Genomic DNA, 15,925 nt, shown 5'->3' with positions numbered 1-15,925 from the left:
CAAAACAGAATTGAGTACATAACTATCATATTTGGAAAGGTCACGTGACAGCATACACCGGTGACATTTCTGCCTTTCGTCTATTTACCTGAAAGCTTGGGAAACGCGCTCAGAGCAGCGGGAGAGGCGCGTGTCCAGAGTCACAGCCCTGCGCGCCGTAGGACAGTGTTGCGGTTTGACGAGTGACAGGTGCTTTTAACCGAGGGGTCACAGATTCCGCTCGGGGGGCAGACTAAGCCGCGAGCTCCCACCCGCGAAATGTGCAGCGCCCTGATAAAGCGGGCGGTGCAATCCCGTCGGGCTGGGAGAGCGCGTGTGGCGCGTTCGCCAACACGTGAGGGACGCATCACTCGTCCCATCTGTAATGCAGCGGCCAGCGATGTCTTATGTACATAACACATGCGCACACGCTCTTTTGTGTTTATATGGCACCGGGATCAGTGAGGGAAACCTTGGCGAGACTGACGGCACAAGCGCGCGTTTGCATCTGTAATTTGATATACGAAGTCTGCGTAAAACCATGCAACAATTAAGGGTCAGTTATCGGGTGTTTTAAATACCCGAGGCTGTGTACAGTCAGTTGATCATCCTGTTAGGGTTGGCCATGACAACGCCAAGATGCCGCTGGCTTGCTGACATTCCATTCTGACCTCCAGTGTGGTCACGAGCTCGGGGACACAGAGCCTGACCTCACACGTTGTCTTACCACAGTTCATTAAAAAGAGCTGTTTGTGTAGGCTACTATCAGATAAAATTGCCAATGCTAAGCAAGTGTTGATAACAGTTTAAAAAACAGACAACCAAGTCAGATAAAAGTTATGAACGTGAACAGGTTTTGATGACTGAGTAAAGTGAATTCCGATACAATGTTGGGATCCATTATTAAAGAGCTTTACACAAGGGGTTACTCCACCATTACCAATTTACTGCTCCCACTGTGTGGTTCACAGCAGCCATTTTGTGCTGCAGACAATGCGTTTATATTTAGGCATTTAGCAGAAGCTGTTATCTAGAGCGACTAAGTGCACACAAAAAGCTTTAGGTAATACACAGCTGGTGCTAAATCATTATGGGCCACAACTGATTGGAACTCTTAATACAGAACTTAACTAAGGTGTACTAGATATCACAGTATAATGTCCTGTCCTCACTGTTTTTTTATTCCTTATTTCCAGGTATTTTCGCACCAAAATGTGCTGATCACACTGCGCAGTTAATTAAAAAATAATTTAGTTCACTGCTGTGGTTGTCTCGAAACTAAATTCGGAAAACAAATAAAAAAGTTCCAGCCTTTTATTTGTTTGTTTGTTTGTTGTAAGTGTAATTTTCCTGCCGATCCTGAGCTTTCAGAGTATAGGTGGTGACCGACATGTTCTGCTAATGAAAGCAATGCTTAGAAAATGGTAAGAATTTCAGAAATTGCTCTGTGTTGGGAAAGTGACCACGTGGACCTGGCAACAGCTCAAATGTGTGTGAAAGGTTGAGCTTTTCTCTTTTCTCTTTTTTCGCTGAGAAGTGTGAGTTTGGACAGAACAGGATAACCGTTGAAAGAGGCCAGAGAATCTGTGCAGTCAGCTCCTGGTTCCTATGGGAGCACAGCAATAACCGAAATAACTGACCCGCTCCTGCACCCAGTGTTTTTACCACCACCACCCCCCCCCCCCCCACCCCCAAAATATTTACATATACATTCCAGAAATATACATTTACATCGATTATCACCGTAAATGTATAAAAGTAAGCGGATTAATCTGTCCGTATCGTACACCATTATGAAATAATCTCAGGGAATGCGTAAACTGAGAAGAAGAAATCAACACAAAGAGGCAAACATATTGCCTGCAAGCAGTTGGCCAGCTCAGGACTTCACGGTACCAAACATTCAAAACTCTTCAGCCCTTCCACAGGTAACCAGGAAACCGTTTTTATATTCCGTCCCAACAGAACAGATCACTTATCAGGAATGGGAATGCCAGAGCGGGACAAAGTGTTCCACGTTTTTGCTTAGCCAGGAAAAGCCGCATCAACAGGTGCCAGTTTGACGTGCGGCGTCCAGCGCTTTGAATAGCGCTTTGCGTTCCAAAAATGAAAAATACCGTGAACTTCGGCGCCCTCTGCGGGACGCCGTAATAACTACAGCTGTTAACTGATCGTGAGAAGCAGGGCGGCCATTCCATAAAAACAGAGCTCATTTTAACACGGAGCTGTAAAGCTATGACTGCTGGGGTCTATATTTATGTGTGTTATACCTGTGCTGTTTCAGCTAATATCATAATTTAATGATTTATTATTCAGTATTATTTCCTGCTTCTGTTTTTAAAATTGTGGAATTGTTATTTTTACTCTCTTTTTTAAAACTAGTTTGCAGTTCAGAAATTCAGCATCTGTGCTGCCAGTCCTGATAAATGAGTAAGCCGTTCTCTCTCCGTTCAGAGACAGATTCACCAGCGGTGGCTTATACCTGTGGGTGAGTGTGAGGAATCGATGCTTTACAGCAAGAGATAACACTTCACGACAAGCAGACAACTGAGAGACAGACAACGTCGCAACAGTCCCGTCATTTAGCTGAACACAGGCCCGCAGGCTGGGCTAGGCCTCAGGTCCATTTCAATATGATCAATCCACAAAATGAAAATTAATGTTAAAATCCTCCTCACGGATCATGGTGGGAATTTTTCAGTTCATGAAATTTAATGTCAGTCACTTCCCGGATTTGACTGGAATGGAACTGATCCCCCAGCACTGCCCAGGCTCCTAGTGATTCAACTCATTTAATTTGAGTTTTTACTCGATATGACACCTTTAATGCAATTAATTAAGATACAGCTGACACTGCACAGCAGGCATCCCCAGTGAAAACACGTCACTGAGGTCCCGTGCTGGACCGGAGCAGCACTGGGGTGTGCAGCTGCTCAAACAGCCTTAAGATTCTGAAGTTTGGGACCTCAGTGGATATGCAGCAAATCAGGAGGTCCGGTCTGCATGCGGGTTTTTGTTCCAACCAGTGACCTCAGTTTTAGTTTTCTGACAGCTCTATAAACTACGCTGGTTCACTCCTGCATTTGAGCACAGTAAAGTCTTCAGGATACACTTGCAGTCTGCAACTGTGGCTCCTGCTTATACAAATGCCAGATCAGGACGAGACTGAGCCAATTAAATAATTAAGGGCAGAGGCTGGCACAGGATGCTGAATCGCATCGGCCCTTGTTGTGCTCCCCTGCAGTAAATAATGAAACTGGGGTAGATTGAGTTAACTGGTGAATTTCTCCCCACTTGATCTTTTGAACAGTCAAAAAAAGAAAAGGTGCAGACAGTTGGGTCCCAGCACAGCAGTTCCCAGGCATTCTGGGTAGTTCAGTCACATTGGGCAACACGCTCCCATTTTACCCTGAAAACAGGCGTCGGCATTTCGCCAGAAAACACTACAGCAGCTCGGTTTTCCAGGGGCAAAGGGGGATGTGTTTGCTCTGCAGCTGGGGTTTTATAACCTCTGCTCCACAGCAGCGGGGGAAAAACAAACAAGAGCAGCGAGCCTACTGTCCTCCTCCATCGCTGCCCGCGTCTGTACTGCCTGCGTCTGTACCGCCCGGGTCTGTACTGCCTGTGTCTGTACTGCCTGTGTCTGTACCGCCCGCGTCTGTACAGCCTGTGTCTGTAGGGTCTCAGGATGTCTGTAGGCCTCAGGGTATGGGTAGGCCTGATGGTGTAGGTAGTTCTCAGGGTGTAGGTAGGCCTCACTGTCATGGTGTACTAACAGTAGATGGTGTAGGTGTATGTAGGGGTACCATCATTAACACACATAATCTTAAAAAGTACTTTGAGGCTAACATTATATCCTGTTAAACAGAACCAGTCTTTTATCGCCTGTTTCTCACTGACAGAGACACCTTTTATATCCCGCAGTGAAGCCTTCCATATTGGCTGTTTATTTTTTAATTTTGCTAAGTTAACTATAGCTTTTTTTTACTGAAAACACTTAAAATTAACAAACAGTTTGGGCAAAATGTTACCCAGCATCCTTTGCATCATTACTGCTGCACGCACCCAAGTTAGTGACCTTAAAATCCCCAGCCCTTTCTGAGAAAGGCCAGTGTGGATGGCTGCCCAGTACTGCGATTCCCCATTCAACTAATCAAAGTCCTATATGAAGACCGCGAATTGCTGATTGGTTGAATCGTGTAGCTTGTGATGTCACAGTATGGTTTCATGAGACCAAAAATAGGCTTGAACCAATCACTGTGTTCTGCTGTAGAGAGGCAGGTCTTCGGATTTGCTGAGACAAAAGTCAACGAACGACAGCTCGTTGTCGTAGCTCCGCCCATTCTGGAATTTCCGAAAGCTCACTCTTCTCTGATTGGATTAGACCGGTGTTTCAGAAGCCGTTCGTTCTGAACGCTGTATACTTTTGCGGCTGTGTCATTGATCACAAAGTCCTTCTCTCTCGGCTGTGGCGCGTGGGACAGTCAGCCTCAGCAGACACAGAAGTGAAGGCCGCACATTCCAGTAAGCGTACTTTCGGGAAAAAAATCCTCCCCCACGCTGACTTCACCGCTCAGCATTCCAGGAACGGATTCCTCCTCTCAGAATTCCATTGCCAAGTAAATGAAATCGCACAGGGGACGGGGCCAATAATGCCGAATCCAGACTGTGGAAGCTCTGTAAGTTCCAGATATAGTTCAAAAGGTCCAAATACGGAGTGTACCAGGACAAAGATTCCCTGGAGGTCTCCCATCTAAGTGAGAACCGGTGTTGGGAAAACCACTCTGAAAAGCGCAGTTTTACAAACTACTGATTACTTCACACTGGAAGCAGTTGAACTACAGAAAAACTACCCTGAATAGAAATGTAGCTTGCAAAACTACAATTACTCAAAAAGTATAGTTCAAACTACATGGTAAAAAAAAAAATTATAATAATTGTCGTTATCGTGTTTTTGTACTCGGGGAGAACCACTATACAGCTCAGTGGGGAGAACCAGCAATGTGTGGCAGTTGACAGTTGGCATCTATAGTGGAGCAGAGTGCTTCTCACCAATCAGGATTAGAGGGAAGAGAAAGAGAGGAGGCAGTATTCAATCAAAGGCATTTGGAATAAATATATTTTAGGGCCAAAAGTAGTTGGTCGTTCTGGTAGTTAGCACCTCAAAATGACAGGAAAGTAATTGACGATTATAATCACTGAACAAATTTGAATGTAGAGGAACCACCAGCAAACTGCTGAAAAATGTAATTAAACTACTAGTTTAACTACATGTAGTTCACCTACTTCGCAAAACCGGTACTAACCAAACCCACACCCGCTTAACTTCAGTATGCCCTGAGGAGGGCACAGGGTGGCACAGTTTCCACCCCCTTCCTGAAATTTCCAAAAAAACGGTCATTGTTCTTCTCTCAAATGGAACAGCACCGCCCTCTAGTGGACGGTTTTGGAGCAAACCAAAGTAATGATACGGGCAAAAGTGATCGTTCGGAAAAACACACATTTGTTGCAAAACATTGATCGCTGTGTCTTAAGCGATATGACGAAATGAACAGTCTTGATTTCAAGTGCAATATTTACGAGTTGCAACAGTTATTTCAAACAGAAATCTCTCTAAATTTAAATGTTTCACGGACATAGTTGCATGTCCTCTCTTTGATACATCTTTAGACAGCCTGTAAATTACATTACATTACATTACAGGCATTTAGCATTTAGCTTCTTTTCACTCATTTTATCATCATACATCTACATTTCCCTCTTCCACACACAGCCCTGCTCCCCCACACAGTTTGTGTTAATTGTTACGGTTTTATTGTGAGAATCGTATGCCACTGTAATGCCCAATTTCCCCTCAGGATCAATAAAGCTGTCTGTACCTGTACAGGTATCCATAAACTTAAATATTTACTGTCCTCATAAGAACCCCTATAATGCAAAGCTCAACAGCACGAAAACTTCTGTATACATGTACACGCCTGCACAGGAGGCAAGGTAGGTGTTTTGTAGAATCAATGTAAAAAAAATTAGTTCTGCGTTTTCTGTGGCAGAAAAACTAGTTTAGGATCATCTCCATTTGCTCGGACCTGTAAAGAATATGTGCTAAGCTCACAGAAAGTAGGCCACTTTGAAAACCCTAAAAGGCAAATGTGGTAAAATTAGTGCCATGACTACTTAGCAAATACAGGCAAACAGAAATCTTTTAAAATATTTTTATTGTTTTATTCATCTATTGTTGTTTTATTATTTTATTTGTTGTTTTGCTTTTTGTGCCTTTGCTCCCCTGTTTGTTTACTTTTGTTTTTGTAGCATTGACTTTCAGTCATGTGCAGCACATTGGGCTACAGGCACTGTATGAAATGTGCCATATAAATAAAGATTGATTGATTGATTGATTGATTGATAAAAAAATCTCCTAAAATATGTTTATATACTGAGATAAAGACTGAGGGAAAACATCTTTTTTCATTTTGTTTCCATATTTAAAACCTATAAAGCATATTACTGCCACCTACTGTATTGGAAGGTGAACATTAACTTTGCCATGCTTCATGATTCCTATACTATGATCCTGACCTGAATTAAATGAAAGCATAAATACTACTTATATACATACAAGTAACATTTTTTGTGACTTGGACTTAATAATAATGTCATTCCACACCCTAAATCGCCAGATTTAGTCAGCCCTAAATCTGGATATTTTCTAAACACGTATGACCTTCACATGTATCCCAGAGTGCTCTGAAGTAAACCCACATTATTCCTCTCAGCCAATGGATGCAGGTCCAGGATCAGATCAGCCTGTCAGTCACCTGATCCTGCCACTTCAGGGTTTCCTCAAAGCCCCAGAATGCAACAGTAACATTTTTCAGTATGGATACCGTTTTTTTTTTTTCATGACGGTGAAAGGCTGTACTGATAATATTTTTCAACATTTAACTTCCCATAACTACCAGTGATATTAACATGTATTTATAAAATAATTTTGGGAATTAAATAAAGCGTTACTTGCTACCAGACAACACACTGCAACATGCATATTGAGAAATGTGAGTGATAAAATATATATGTCACACCGTGCTTTGGTCTCATTGGGATATATGTGAAATATAACCAACAGAAAATGGGCTTAATTCAGCAAATGCTAGCACGAATTAGAAATATTTTTGAGATATGTATTTTGAAATGTATCAAATGTAGTACTCATTGCATTACAGCATTTTAAAGATATTAAATCAAGATATTTAATAATAAGATATAAAATAGACATCTATGGACACTAAAGAATTTCAAAATCCACAATTGTTTTGTATGTTTCATTTACGTATTTGAGAATTCCACGTGATGCAAATGGTGACATTCGTGTTTTTAAAACACTGAGTCAGAAAGTACAATATTTAAATACTGCCATAACTGCAGACAAAGTAGGCTATGTTGTAATGTTAAAACTGTATAAGGTGTATCATGGTTTGAAAGCATAACCACAGGCAAAAGTTAGACACACATTAATTAGCAGTCTTAAGATGTTTTTCATGGAGACTAGCAATTTTAATATGTAATCCTTATGAGATAACAGAACTCAGCAACCTCAAGTTCATGTGTAGCCTGTACACCGACAACTGACCTACTGCACCGCTGAACTGTATGTACTGTAGGCCATGTTAATACCTTTGAAACTCGCGGGTTCCGCCAACGTCCCATCATCCTTAGGAATCTGGACTACAGAAGTCGGCGACAGAGAGCACGCGCCGCGCAAACTGACTGAACTTTATTCCATCTGGATAGGATGTGGAAAACAATTCTAATACATCCACATAATATCTGGCCAATGGACCTGCCCAAACATTCGCGCTAATGTGACGCTTGCGACTACGTAGGCAGCGAGTGGCTCAAATATTCGTGTTCCGGCTACACCTGAATCCGCCAGGAAGTGTGGCGCGATAAATCCTAAAAAAGTATCCGCGTCTCCCGGAGCGACTGTACTAGCGAAGACATGGGAATTTGCATTTTCTGGTTTGGGTGTGGGCCGGTTGTATGACTTTTTCTGGTTTTCGAATCGTATCAAGCGACCGCTCGCCAGTTTAGGCAGGTTAAAGAGAGACCGTCAACTCTCCGCAAGTTTGGGTCGTTTTTTTTCGCCAAGTTGTTCCCGATCTCAAGTATTTGCAAGCAATGGGATGCGGCGGTAGCACGGAGGTAAGCAGGCTGTTTCCCTCAACCCCAAATACCGCGGTAGGGAGGGACAAGACGTATAATCATATACTATATATAATTATATTGTGTGATCTATTCATGTAGCCGGGCATTTAAACTGCACACTTAATTGCCAGCATCTAGTCAGGTTCACTTCGCACAATCCTGTGGCGGTCTGACCCATTATTTTTTCCAAAAAGAGATTAAGACTTCCCCTTTCTTGTAGTTGTAGCCTGTTTGTACCACGAATAGGGTAATGCAGTCATTAACAGTTAGCCCACCGGGCAAACGAATCTGTTTTAAAAGCAATTGAGTCAAGGTTTAAAAAAAGAAAGGAAGTCGTTTTAATATCGCCTCTGCATTGTAAACAAAACTGACCTCGTTTCTTCCCTTGCCGTAAGAAATGTGCTGCAAATGGCACCCGTGCGTAGCTATAGCCTTTTGTGCAGCTTTACGTTAAGGAAAAGCTAACTCTAACTCTAAAGACTTTACTCTATGTACAAAAAAGTTACTCTTGCAGTTTATTTACTGTTAAAGATGCAATCCGTCCATGCATGTTGCAACGTGTGGTAAACATATTTTTGTTTGGAAGAATTTGCCACGATTGGACGCAAACTGACATATGGTTGCCTTGTCTTGTATTTTCTCCCAGAAGGGAAAGCGGGAGTGGAAACCGTTGGAAGATCGATGCTGTACAGACATTCCATGGCTCATAATATTCATCGCCTTCTGCATCGGCATGGTGAGTCTGGTCGGATTTGACCGAAATATGCGCTTCCTCAGCGGCGTCTGCGGGACTACCTGACTGTGGTCGCCTCTGGTGGGCGGACAGTGAGCACAGTTGCATCTTTCGTTGCTTCTCAGATTAAAAAAAAAAAATAAATCCTGGAGGCTTGAGCACGCCAGTTGTTCAGGATTCCAGTGTAATGCCACATGGGGCGTAAAAATGTGAGCTGGCCTTTCTGAAAAATAATGTCACTTTGGCGCTATGCATGTCTGTTGTTTATGAAGAGCCCTTATCCCACGTCATGTCAGATTTTCTGCGCTGTAAAGATCTGTTCATGGAGTGTTATTGTCTGCTGTTTTTTTTTATTTAATTTTTTAAATTTTGCATTGTTTTTATACAGTTGCATTTTACTATTGTCCTACATGAGTTTACCACAGTCCAAAAAAAAAAAAAAAAACGAAAAAACAACTTCAGCAAGGATACATGTGCAAGTTGCAGCTCACGAAGCTACAGTATCAAAAATGCCAGTTCGTATAGATGGCCCGGCTAATAAATAACTAAGATCAGAACTGAAACTCAAATGAGCGATAACATTTCTGTCCAGCGAATAGTCCGTGATTAAACAAGTGATTAAACGACTAAGAGCAGAAGTGGGCGTGAAATCCTGAAACGGATCGGAGGTTCGCTATGACGGATCGGAGCCTCGCTGAGCCGCACTGCCGGCTGCACGTGGGCCCAGCTCACTCATGCTGCTTTCTGTCGGTCTCGTGAAGTGGGAAACAATTAGCACGTGACCAAGTCGTACATCCTAGCTGTTTGCGTTCGTGTGGTCATCGGCAACTGGCAAGTTAATCACGTGAACAATGCAGAGGGTCTGCTCAGATGTCAGGAGGCTGGACCAATGGGATCGCCCATTGCAAAACGTAAATAACGGAAGCCAGGCATGAACTCTGCTGAGTCCTGACGTTTGCCTAATCACATTATGACAGATAAATAAATGAAAGTTATATGGATATATTTACCATGTAACCTGGTACATTGTTGCTATTGTCCAGAAACTGGTAACAGCGGGCTGACTGAGGTCAGTGATACATCACAACCGGTTAACTCTGATATCATGGAACCTGCACCAGTTTACCGCTGGCATTTGTTGGCAACTTCCTGGTGGTAAACGAGGTAAACGAGGATGTTTTCTGCTTTACCGAGCTGAAGACCGGCTGAACGCATCATTAGAATGGTGACCTTGCACAGGAAGCTCCTCCTGTCTGTGGGTGAATGACAGCCCCTAACCCTAACACCCCCCCCTTACCCCCCCCAGTGGTGCATCTGCGGCTTCGCCATCGCCACGGGGGCGGCGTCCCGGCTCATCTCGGGGTACGACAGTTACGGGAACACCTGCGGCCAGAAGAACGCCCCCATCAAGGGCATCGAGCTCAGCGGCAGGGACCAGACCAGCAAGAAGTGAGTCCGGTGGCCGCGCCCCTTATCCCTGCCCCGATTCCTCTGCAGCAAACCCACCTAAACGCCAGGCCCCCAACCCCCCAAAACCCTAAATGCATGAACCCCCAACCGCCCAAAACCCTAAATGCATGAACCCCCAACCCCCAAAACCCTACATGCATGAACCCCCAACCTCCAAAACCCTAAATGCATGAACCCCCAACCCACAAAACCCTAAAGCCCCACACATCTAAACCCCTAACCCACGAATCCCTAAACCCCCAACCCCCCTAAACCCACAAACCTCCAAACCCATGAGCGCCCAACAGCCAAACCTGTAAACCCTTAAACCCCCAAACCCTGAACAAACAAACCAGGTGAGGTGAGTTACCTGTGCAGTCAGCTGTTTTAATAGTTTGCAGGCTCTCAAAAATATTTGTATCTGTGTCCAAGCACTTGTCCCTTTTGCCCCCCAAGTGCCCATTTGGTTTGATAAAAATTACAAAACATATATATTTGTATTGTCATTGTTGCTGTCATTAATTTCCATTCATTCATTTTGGTAAAATATATTCAGTACAGTAACTGGGTGTCCTTACTCAGTGTTTCTAGCTTGGTTGTGCCCTTTTCTCATTTTGAGCAGCTGTCACTCAAAAGGTTTCTATTGGGACATAAGATCATTTTAACGCCCTGTCCAGAAGCACAGACTGAGCATCCGAGACACCCACCAGAACTTTTAAATATTCCAAACTTAGTTTTTGAGTAGAATCATGTATTGACATCGCTGTGTCGTAGTAGACTTTTTTTTAAAATTGACTTTACTCACAGATTTAAGCCCTAACGTTATTTATCGTTAACTGGAGAACTCGTGATCAAACCAAACGGTGTCTTAGTATTTTCTCTACAGCAACTTGCAAACGACACATCTCCATTTCAGTGACCCTATATCGCAATTGAGTTATCGGTCTTTTATAACGACTCTGCCAGGACAACGACTGCGCTGTTGTTTGGTTATTTATCGAATTGTTTAACGATCCCATTTTCGCATCAGAGACAATATGAAGGTTAATAAAGCCTAATTTCAGATGGCTACGCCACTGACCGTCTGTAAATCGGCTCTGTACCTTTATCCATGGAGCTGGATTTGACGCCGGAGGGCAAGACGAAGCGAGTCGGAAGCATTTTCCTGCTTTAATGTTTCGCGGGTCTCTTGCTCCTTCTCTTCTCTCTGCTCAGTTAATGTTCGACTTGCTGTTTTCATCGGGTTTCGGTGATATAAACACTTCCTATGAATCCCCTCGTGCCCGGCGTGGCTCCGGATTCATCTCGCGCTCTCCGGCGTCCGCGGAAGCAGAAACGAGTCCTGCCGTCAGAAAATGTGTCTCGCGGGGAGCCGTTTTGCAAACTGTCGGTTTTCGCCGCGTGCATTTCCGCTGTTTTAAAAGCGCACTTTATTTCCGCTTGTTTCCAGGAGGCTCGTGCAGAACAGTTCCAAGCTGAAGCGTACGAACCTGCGCGTGGCTTTGAAAAATCTCCCCGCGTCAGGCCCGCTGTCTGTCATCCTATCTCCGGAATTTATTGGATCTTTAGTCCTTGAGCGTCTCTTTGACAATCCGCTCTTCTGTTCTTTATTTTTATTTAATTATGCGAAATATTGAAATTAACTGTGATTTAATTGGAAAAAACTGAAGACGTGTCCCTGACTAAAGTTTTAGATTTAAAGTGGTTGATTGAACCCTGACTGGGGTCAGACTGGGGTCATAGGTGACCCTAAATAGTAATGACAAAATAAATGAACTTTATGAATGAAGGAGGGCAGACAGCCTGCTTCTTGATTCAGACAAGTATAAAGCAGGGACAGTGATAGACAAAGAAGGGATACAAAAAAAGTCCCTTCATCCCCTTTATCCATCCAAAAATGTCAGTGACCAGGTGTCACACTTTCAGAAATGAGCCCCACCCCCCTGCCATTATTCTGTAAATAAATAAATGTTTGTGGAGGCCTGGGTCTGTCTGTGCGTTTCTGTATGTTACACGTAGTGTGTACATTTCCATTAATATTCCCCATCTATGAGATCGTTTTGATCCTGTGTCAGATGTTGGGAGCATTAGCATTGAGGACAGTCGGTTTAGCCTTGTTTAGACTTGTTTAGCCTAGTTTGACCTTGTTTAGCCTTGTTTAGACTTGCTAAACAGACTGTGTGTTTCTCACTTGATACTGCGGCCCTAGTTTTTGGCTGTGAGCTGGCAACCCCCTCCACAGGGAGCGGAGAGGCAGGGCCTGTCGAACCCTCAGACAAAAGCCTCTCTGTGCCCCTCTACATTTCTCCCTTTGTCTCCCATCACTCTGTTGTTGAGTCGGGTTGCTCTGGTGGCTGTTGTTGGTAAGACGCTGATCCAGTGTGTGGACGGGCCTCGTGAGCTGGTCTCGAACCCAGACTGTAGTGGTCAGGGAAGTGGGTTTGTCCCTCGGAGGTTGCCGGCTTCATTCCCAGGTGGGGCACAGCCGCCTTACTCTTGAGCACATGCGCTTGACCCAACTTGCTTTCAGTAAACTGTGCACCTGCACGAAATGCACGGCGTGCAAAACTGCGCTCATCCAGCTGCCCTGGTTAAGAGCGTCTGCTGGGAGCACTGTGTGGATGCAGATTCCGGAATGTTCCGAGAATGGTGACCTCAGAACACGGACGCTCGGCACTGAGTCACCCCTTCACAAGCGGGCTCTTGTGGCGAAACCTTGGCTGGCCCCCAGAGAGCTGAAGGACTTGAGCCTGGCAACAGCTCTGGCTCTGTTGGTTGGGTAGGCTGACCAGAATCCCTGTTTTTTTTTTCCGGGAATGTCGTCTTTTGAAACCAGAGTAACGGCCTGTGTGGGATTTCGGAATTCTTAAAAGTCTCCGGAATTTAGGTTTGCTAATTCCAGACTGTATACAAGTTAACAAAGGGCGCAGTACGGTGTTCGTAACACCCACCTGCACCTGTTGTACACCTGGACTGTTTTTTCCTGAAAATGAAAACACTCAGTGGTTGAGCGGCATCCGTTCACCAGTACAGAGAGTCACCCGCCAGTGATCCCAGCCCAAATTACTTCAACATTATTTAACTTGTTTGTCTTTAACTTAAATAATAATGAATCTGTCTCATTTCTAATAGGGCGCATATATGCCTAGTACTTTAGCCTGTAATACAGAATATGTTCAGGGCCCCACCCCAATCAATGATGTCACCCAGGTATGACACCTCCCCCCTTAGAGAAGGCATTGAATAAATGTTTATGGCTGCAGTTCAGCTGAAGTTAAAACAACACTCCAAACCTTCACTCATATGTCTTAAATATTGTATTTTTGACTTCAGACATTTAGAGAAAATGGTCGATTTGTTGCTATTACACAGATGGTCCAATGCAAGATTGTTTCAGAAGGTCATGCATTTGCAGATACAGACAAAATAATTGGTTTTGACTAAAGAAGTACTGGACCGCACCACTTATTCTGAGGTTAAGACGGCGTATGAATTCCCCTTTAACTTTGCCCTCATGTTCTCCCCTTTCTTGTTAAATTTCAGATACGTCTTCTTCCTGGACCCCTGCAACATCGACTTTGTGAATCGGAAGATTAAGTCCATGGCGCTGTGCGTGGCTCAGTGTCCCGGGGAGGAGCTGAAGTCGTACGACGACATTCGCAAGTTCGCCACGACAAACGGTGAGCTTTTTTAACACTGCTTACCCCCCCACCCCCCCCACAACGCCCACAACGCCCCCAACGCCCCCCCTGCAGAAAGGCAAGGGCATATATACCTGGCCTCCCCTCTTATTTTTTAATGAACCCTCACGTACCCGGGTTACTGTCACTGAGCCATGGATACAGTCCCATAAGGAGACCAGGCCCAGAGGGCAGCTCGGTGTACACAGGGCACGTGTGCAAGATCAGGCTAAAAAGCAAAGCTACTGAAGTTAAAAATGGTCACACACACACTGTCAGGCTGGGAAGAATCCCCAGCCCAGGACTGAGCACCGCAGCAGGAATGCTAACAGTGACGCTAAAGGCCTCCTTCACCTGTGTGTGTGCGTGTGCGTGTGCATGTGTGTGCGTGTGTGTGTGTTTGTGTGCCTGCCTGCGTGTGTGTGTTTGTGTGCGTGTGCGTGTGTGCGTGTGTTCGTGTGTGTGTTTGTGTGCCTGCCTGCGTGTGTGTGTGTTTGTGTGTGTTTTTTTTTTAGGATCGGAACTCTGCTCCTACGATGTGCCAGTGAACAAATACACCAGTCACCCGGAGAAAAAAACCAAATGCCCCGAGCCCCCGGTGCTCCCCAGGTGAGGTGGCAGAGTGGAGGTCGGGGCAAACGGAGGGGAGTGTCTGGGATTAATGCTGAGATTAGCGCTGGTTTAACAGGATTGTGGGTAAATCAACCCGCTGCTGTTCTCATTGGTTTAAACAGTGCCTGAGGCACGCGGCGTAGGACTGGAGTTCAGAACACTGCCGTTACTGATGAGATGTAAATCAGTCGTTTTTTCATATTTCAATCATATGTCATATGTCAAGCATTGGCGGTGTGGGACTGCTTCTGCTGCTAGACACAGTCTACCAGTTCACAGTGCTCTTTGTTGTTATTATTACTGGTGGTCGTTAAAAATCCTTGAAAATATGGTCTTACTGGAAAGTTGTGGAACAAAGTTCCACAAATAGTTCACTGTTCTTGAAAAGTCCAAAGAAATTTCCGCTCTGATATCTATGGTTTGTCTGTGATTCTGTTCTCCACTCTGATATTTGTGGTTTATCTGTGATTCCGTTCTCCACTCTGATGTCTGTGGTTTCTGTAGTTCTGATCTCCGCTCTGATGTCTGTGGTGTCTTGCCTTGCAGTCAGTCTCTCCCAGTGTTTCACCGCTGCACCCCCATGAACATCACCTGCTACACCAAATTCGTTGAGGCCCTCATTACCTTTGTTAGCGACAACAGCGTCCTGCATCGGCTCATCGCCGGGGTGATGGCCAGCAAGGAGATCATTATGGGCTTGTGCCTGCTGTCTCTAGGTATCCACTCTGCTGAAGCCTGACTCTGACTCCGACTCCACCCACCTCCTGCTCTTAGCACTGGAGCACTGCGGTCTGTGTTGGTGACTGTGTGACATTTTATTTATTCGTTTTCATTTAGATGGGCCACAGGTGTAACATAGGCTTATGTATGTGTGTGTGTGTGTGGACTAACATTCAGTGGGATTGTGGGTAATGAAGTGTGGCGGTGTGGGTAATTTAGAGCGCCTGTCTCTCTCCCACAGTGGGATTGTGGGTAATGTAGTGTGTGTCTCTCTCCCACAGTGGGATTGTGGGTAATGTAGTGTCTGTCCCACTGTGGGATTGTGGGTAATGTAGTGTGTGTCTGTCCCACAGTGGGATTGTGGGTAATGTAGTGTGTGTGTGTCTGTCCCACAGTGCTCTCCATGATCCTGATGGTTGTCATCCGCTTCATTTCCGCTGTGCTGGTGTGGATCATCACCGCCCTCGTGATCTTGGGCTCCGTGGGTGAGCACTGCTCCTGTCCAATCCCGGGCCAGCCATCTTTAGGCCCTGCCCACTGCCGAAACACC

The 15,925-nt window shown here is 44.9% G+C and overlaps 1 protein-coding gene and 1 long non-coding RNA gene across 2 annotated transcripts in view; one reads left to right on the top strand and one right to left on the bottom strand.

The window, feature by feature from the left end:
- Positions 1-7,724: 7,724 nt before the first annotated feature.
- Positions 7,725-15,925, top strand: part of slc44a1a (solute carrier family 44 member 1a) — a 17,904-nt gene continuing 9,703 nt past the window's right edge. Inside the window, exons 1-7 of the mRNA XM_064337677.1 lie at positions 7,725-8,178; positions 8,828-8,917; positions 10,221-10,363; positions 13,907-14,043; positions 14,559-14,652; positions 15,202-15,371; positions 15,771-15,860. Of these exons, the coding sequence (XP_064193747.1) occupies positions 8,155-8,178; positions 8,828-8,917; positions 10,221-10,363; positions 13,907-14,043; positions 14,559-14,652; positions 15,202-15,371; positions 15,771-15,860 (748 nt within the window). The 5' untranslated portion in view covers positions 7,725-8,154. The remainder of the gene's footprint in view (positions 8,179-8,827; positions 8,918-10,220; positions 10,364-13,906; positions 14,044-14,558; positions 14,653-15,201; positions 15,372-15,770; positions 15,861-15,925) is intronic.
- Positions 9,239-12,076, bottom strand: LOC135255902 (uncharacterized). The gene is made up of 2 exons (XR_010330310.1): positions 11,467-12,076; positions 9,239-10,297 (listed from the first exon to the last, which is right to left on the bottom strand). It is a non-coding gene; the product is annotated as an uncharacterized LOC135255902 (long non-coding RNA).

The sequence above is a fragment of the Anguilla rostrata genome, chromosome 5 (assembly GCF_018555375.3).
Source record: "Anguilla rostrata isolate EN2019 chromosome 5, ASM1855537v3, whole genome shotgun sequence".
NCBI lineage: Eukaryota > Metazoa > Chordata > Actinopteri > Anguilliformes > Anguillidae > Anguilla > Anguilla rostrata.
Note: the sequence above shows the minus strand (reverse complement) of the source record. Positions and strands in the feature narration are given on the sequence as shown.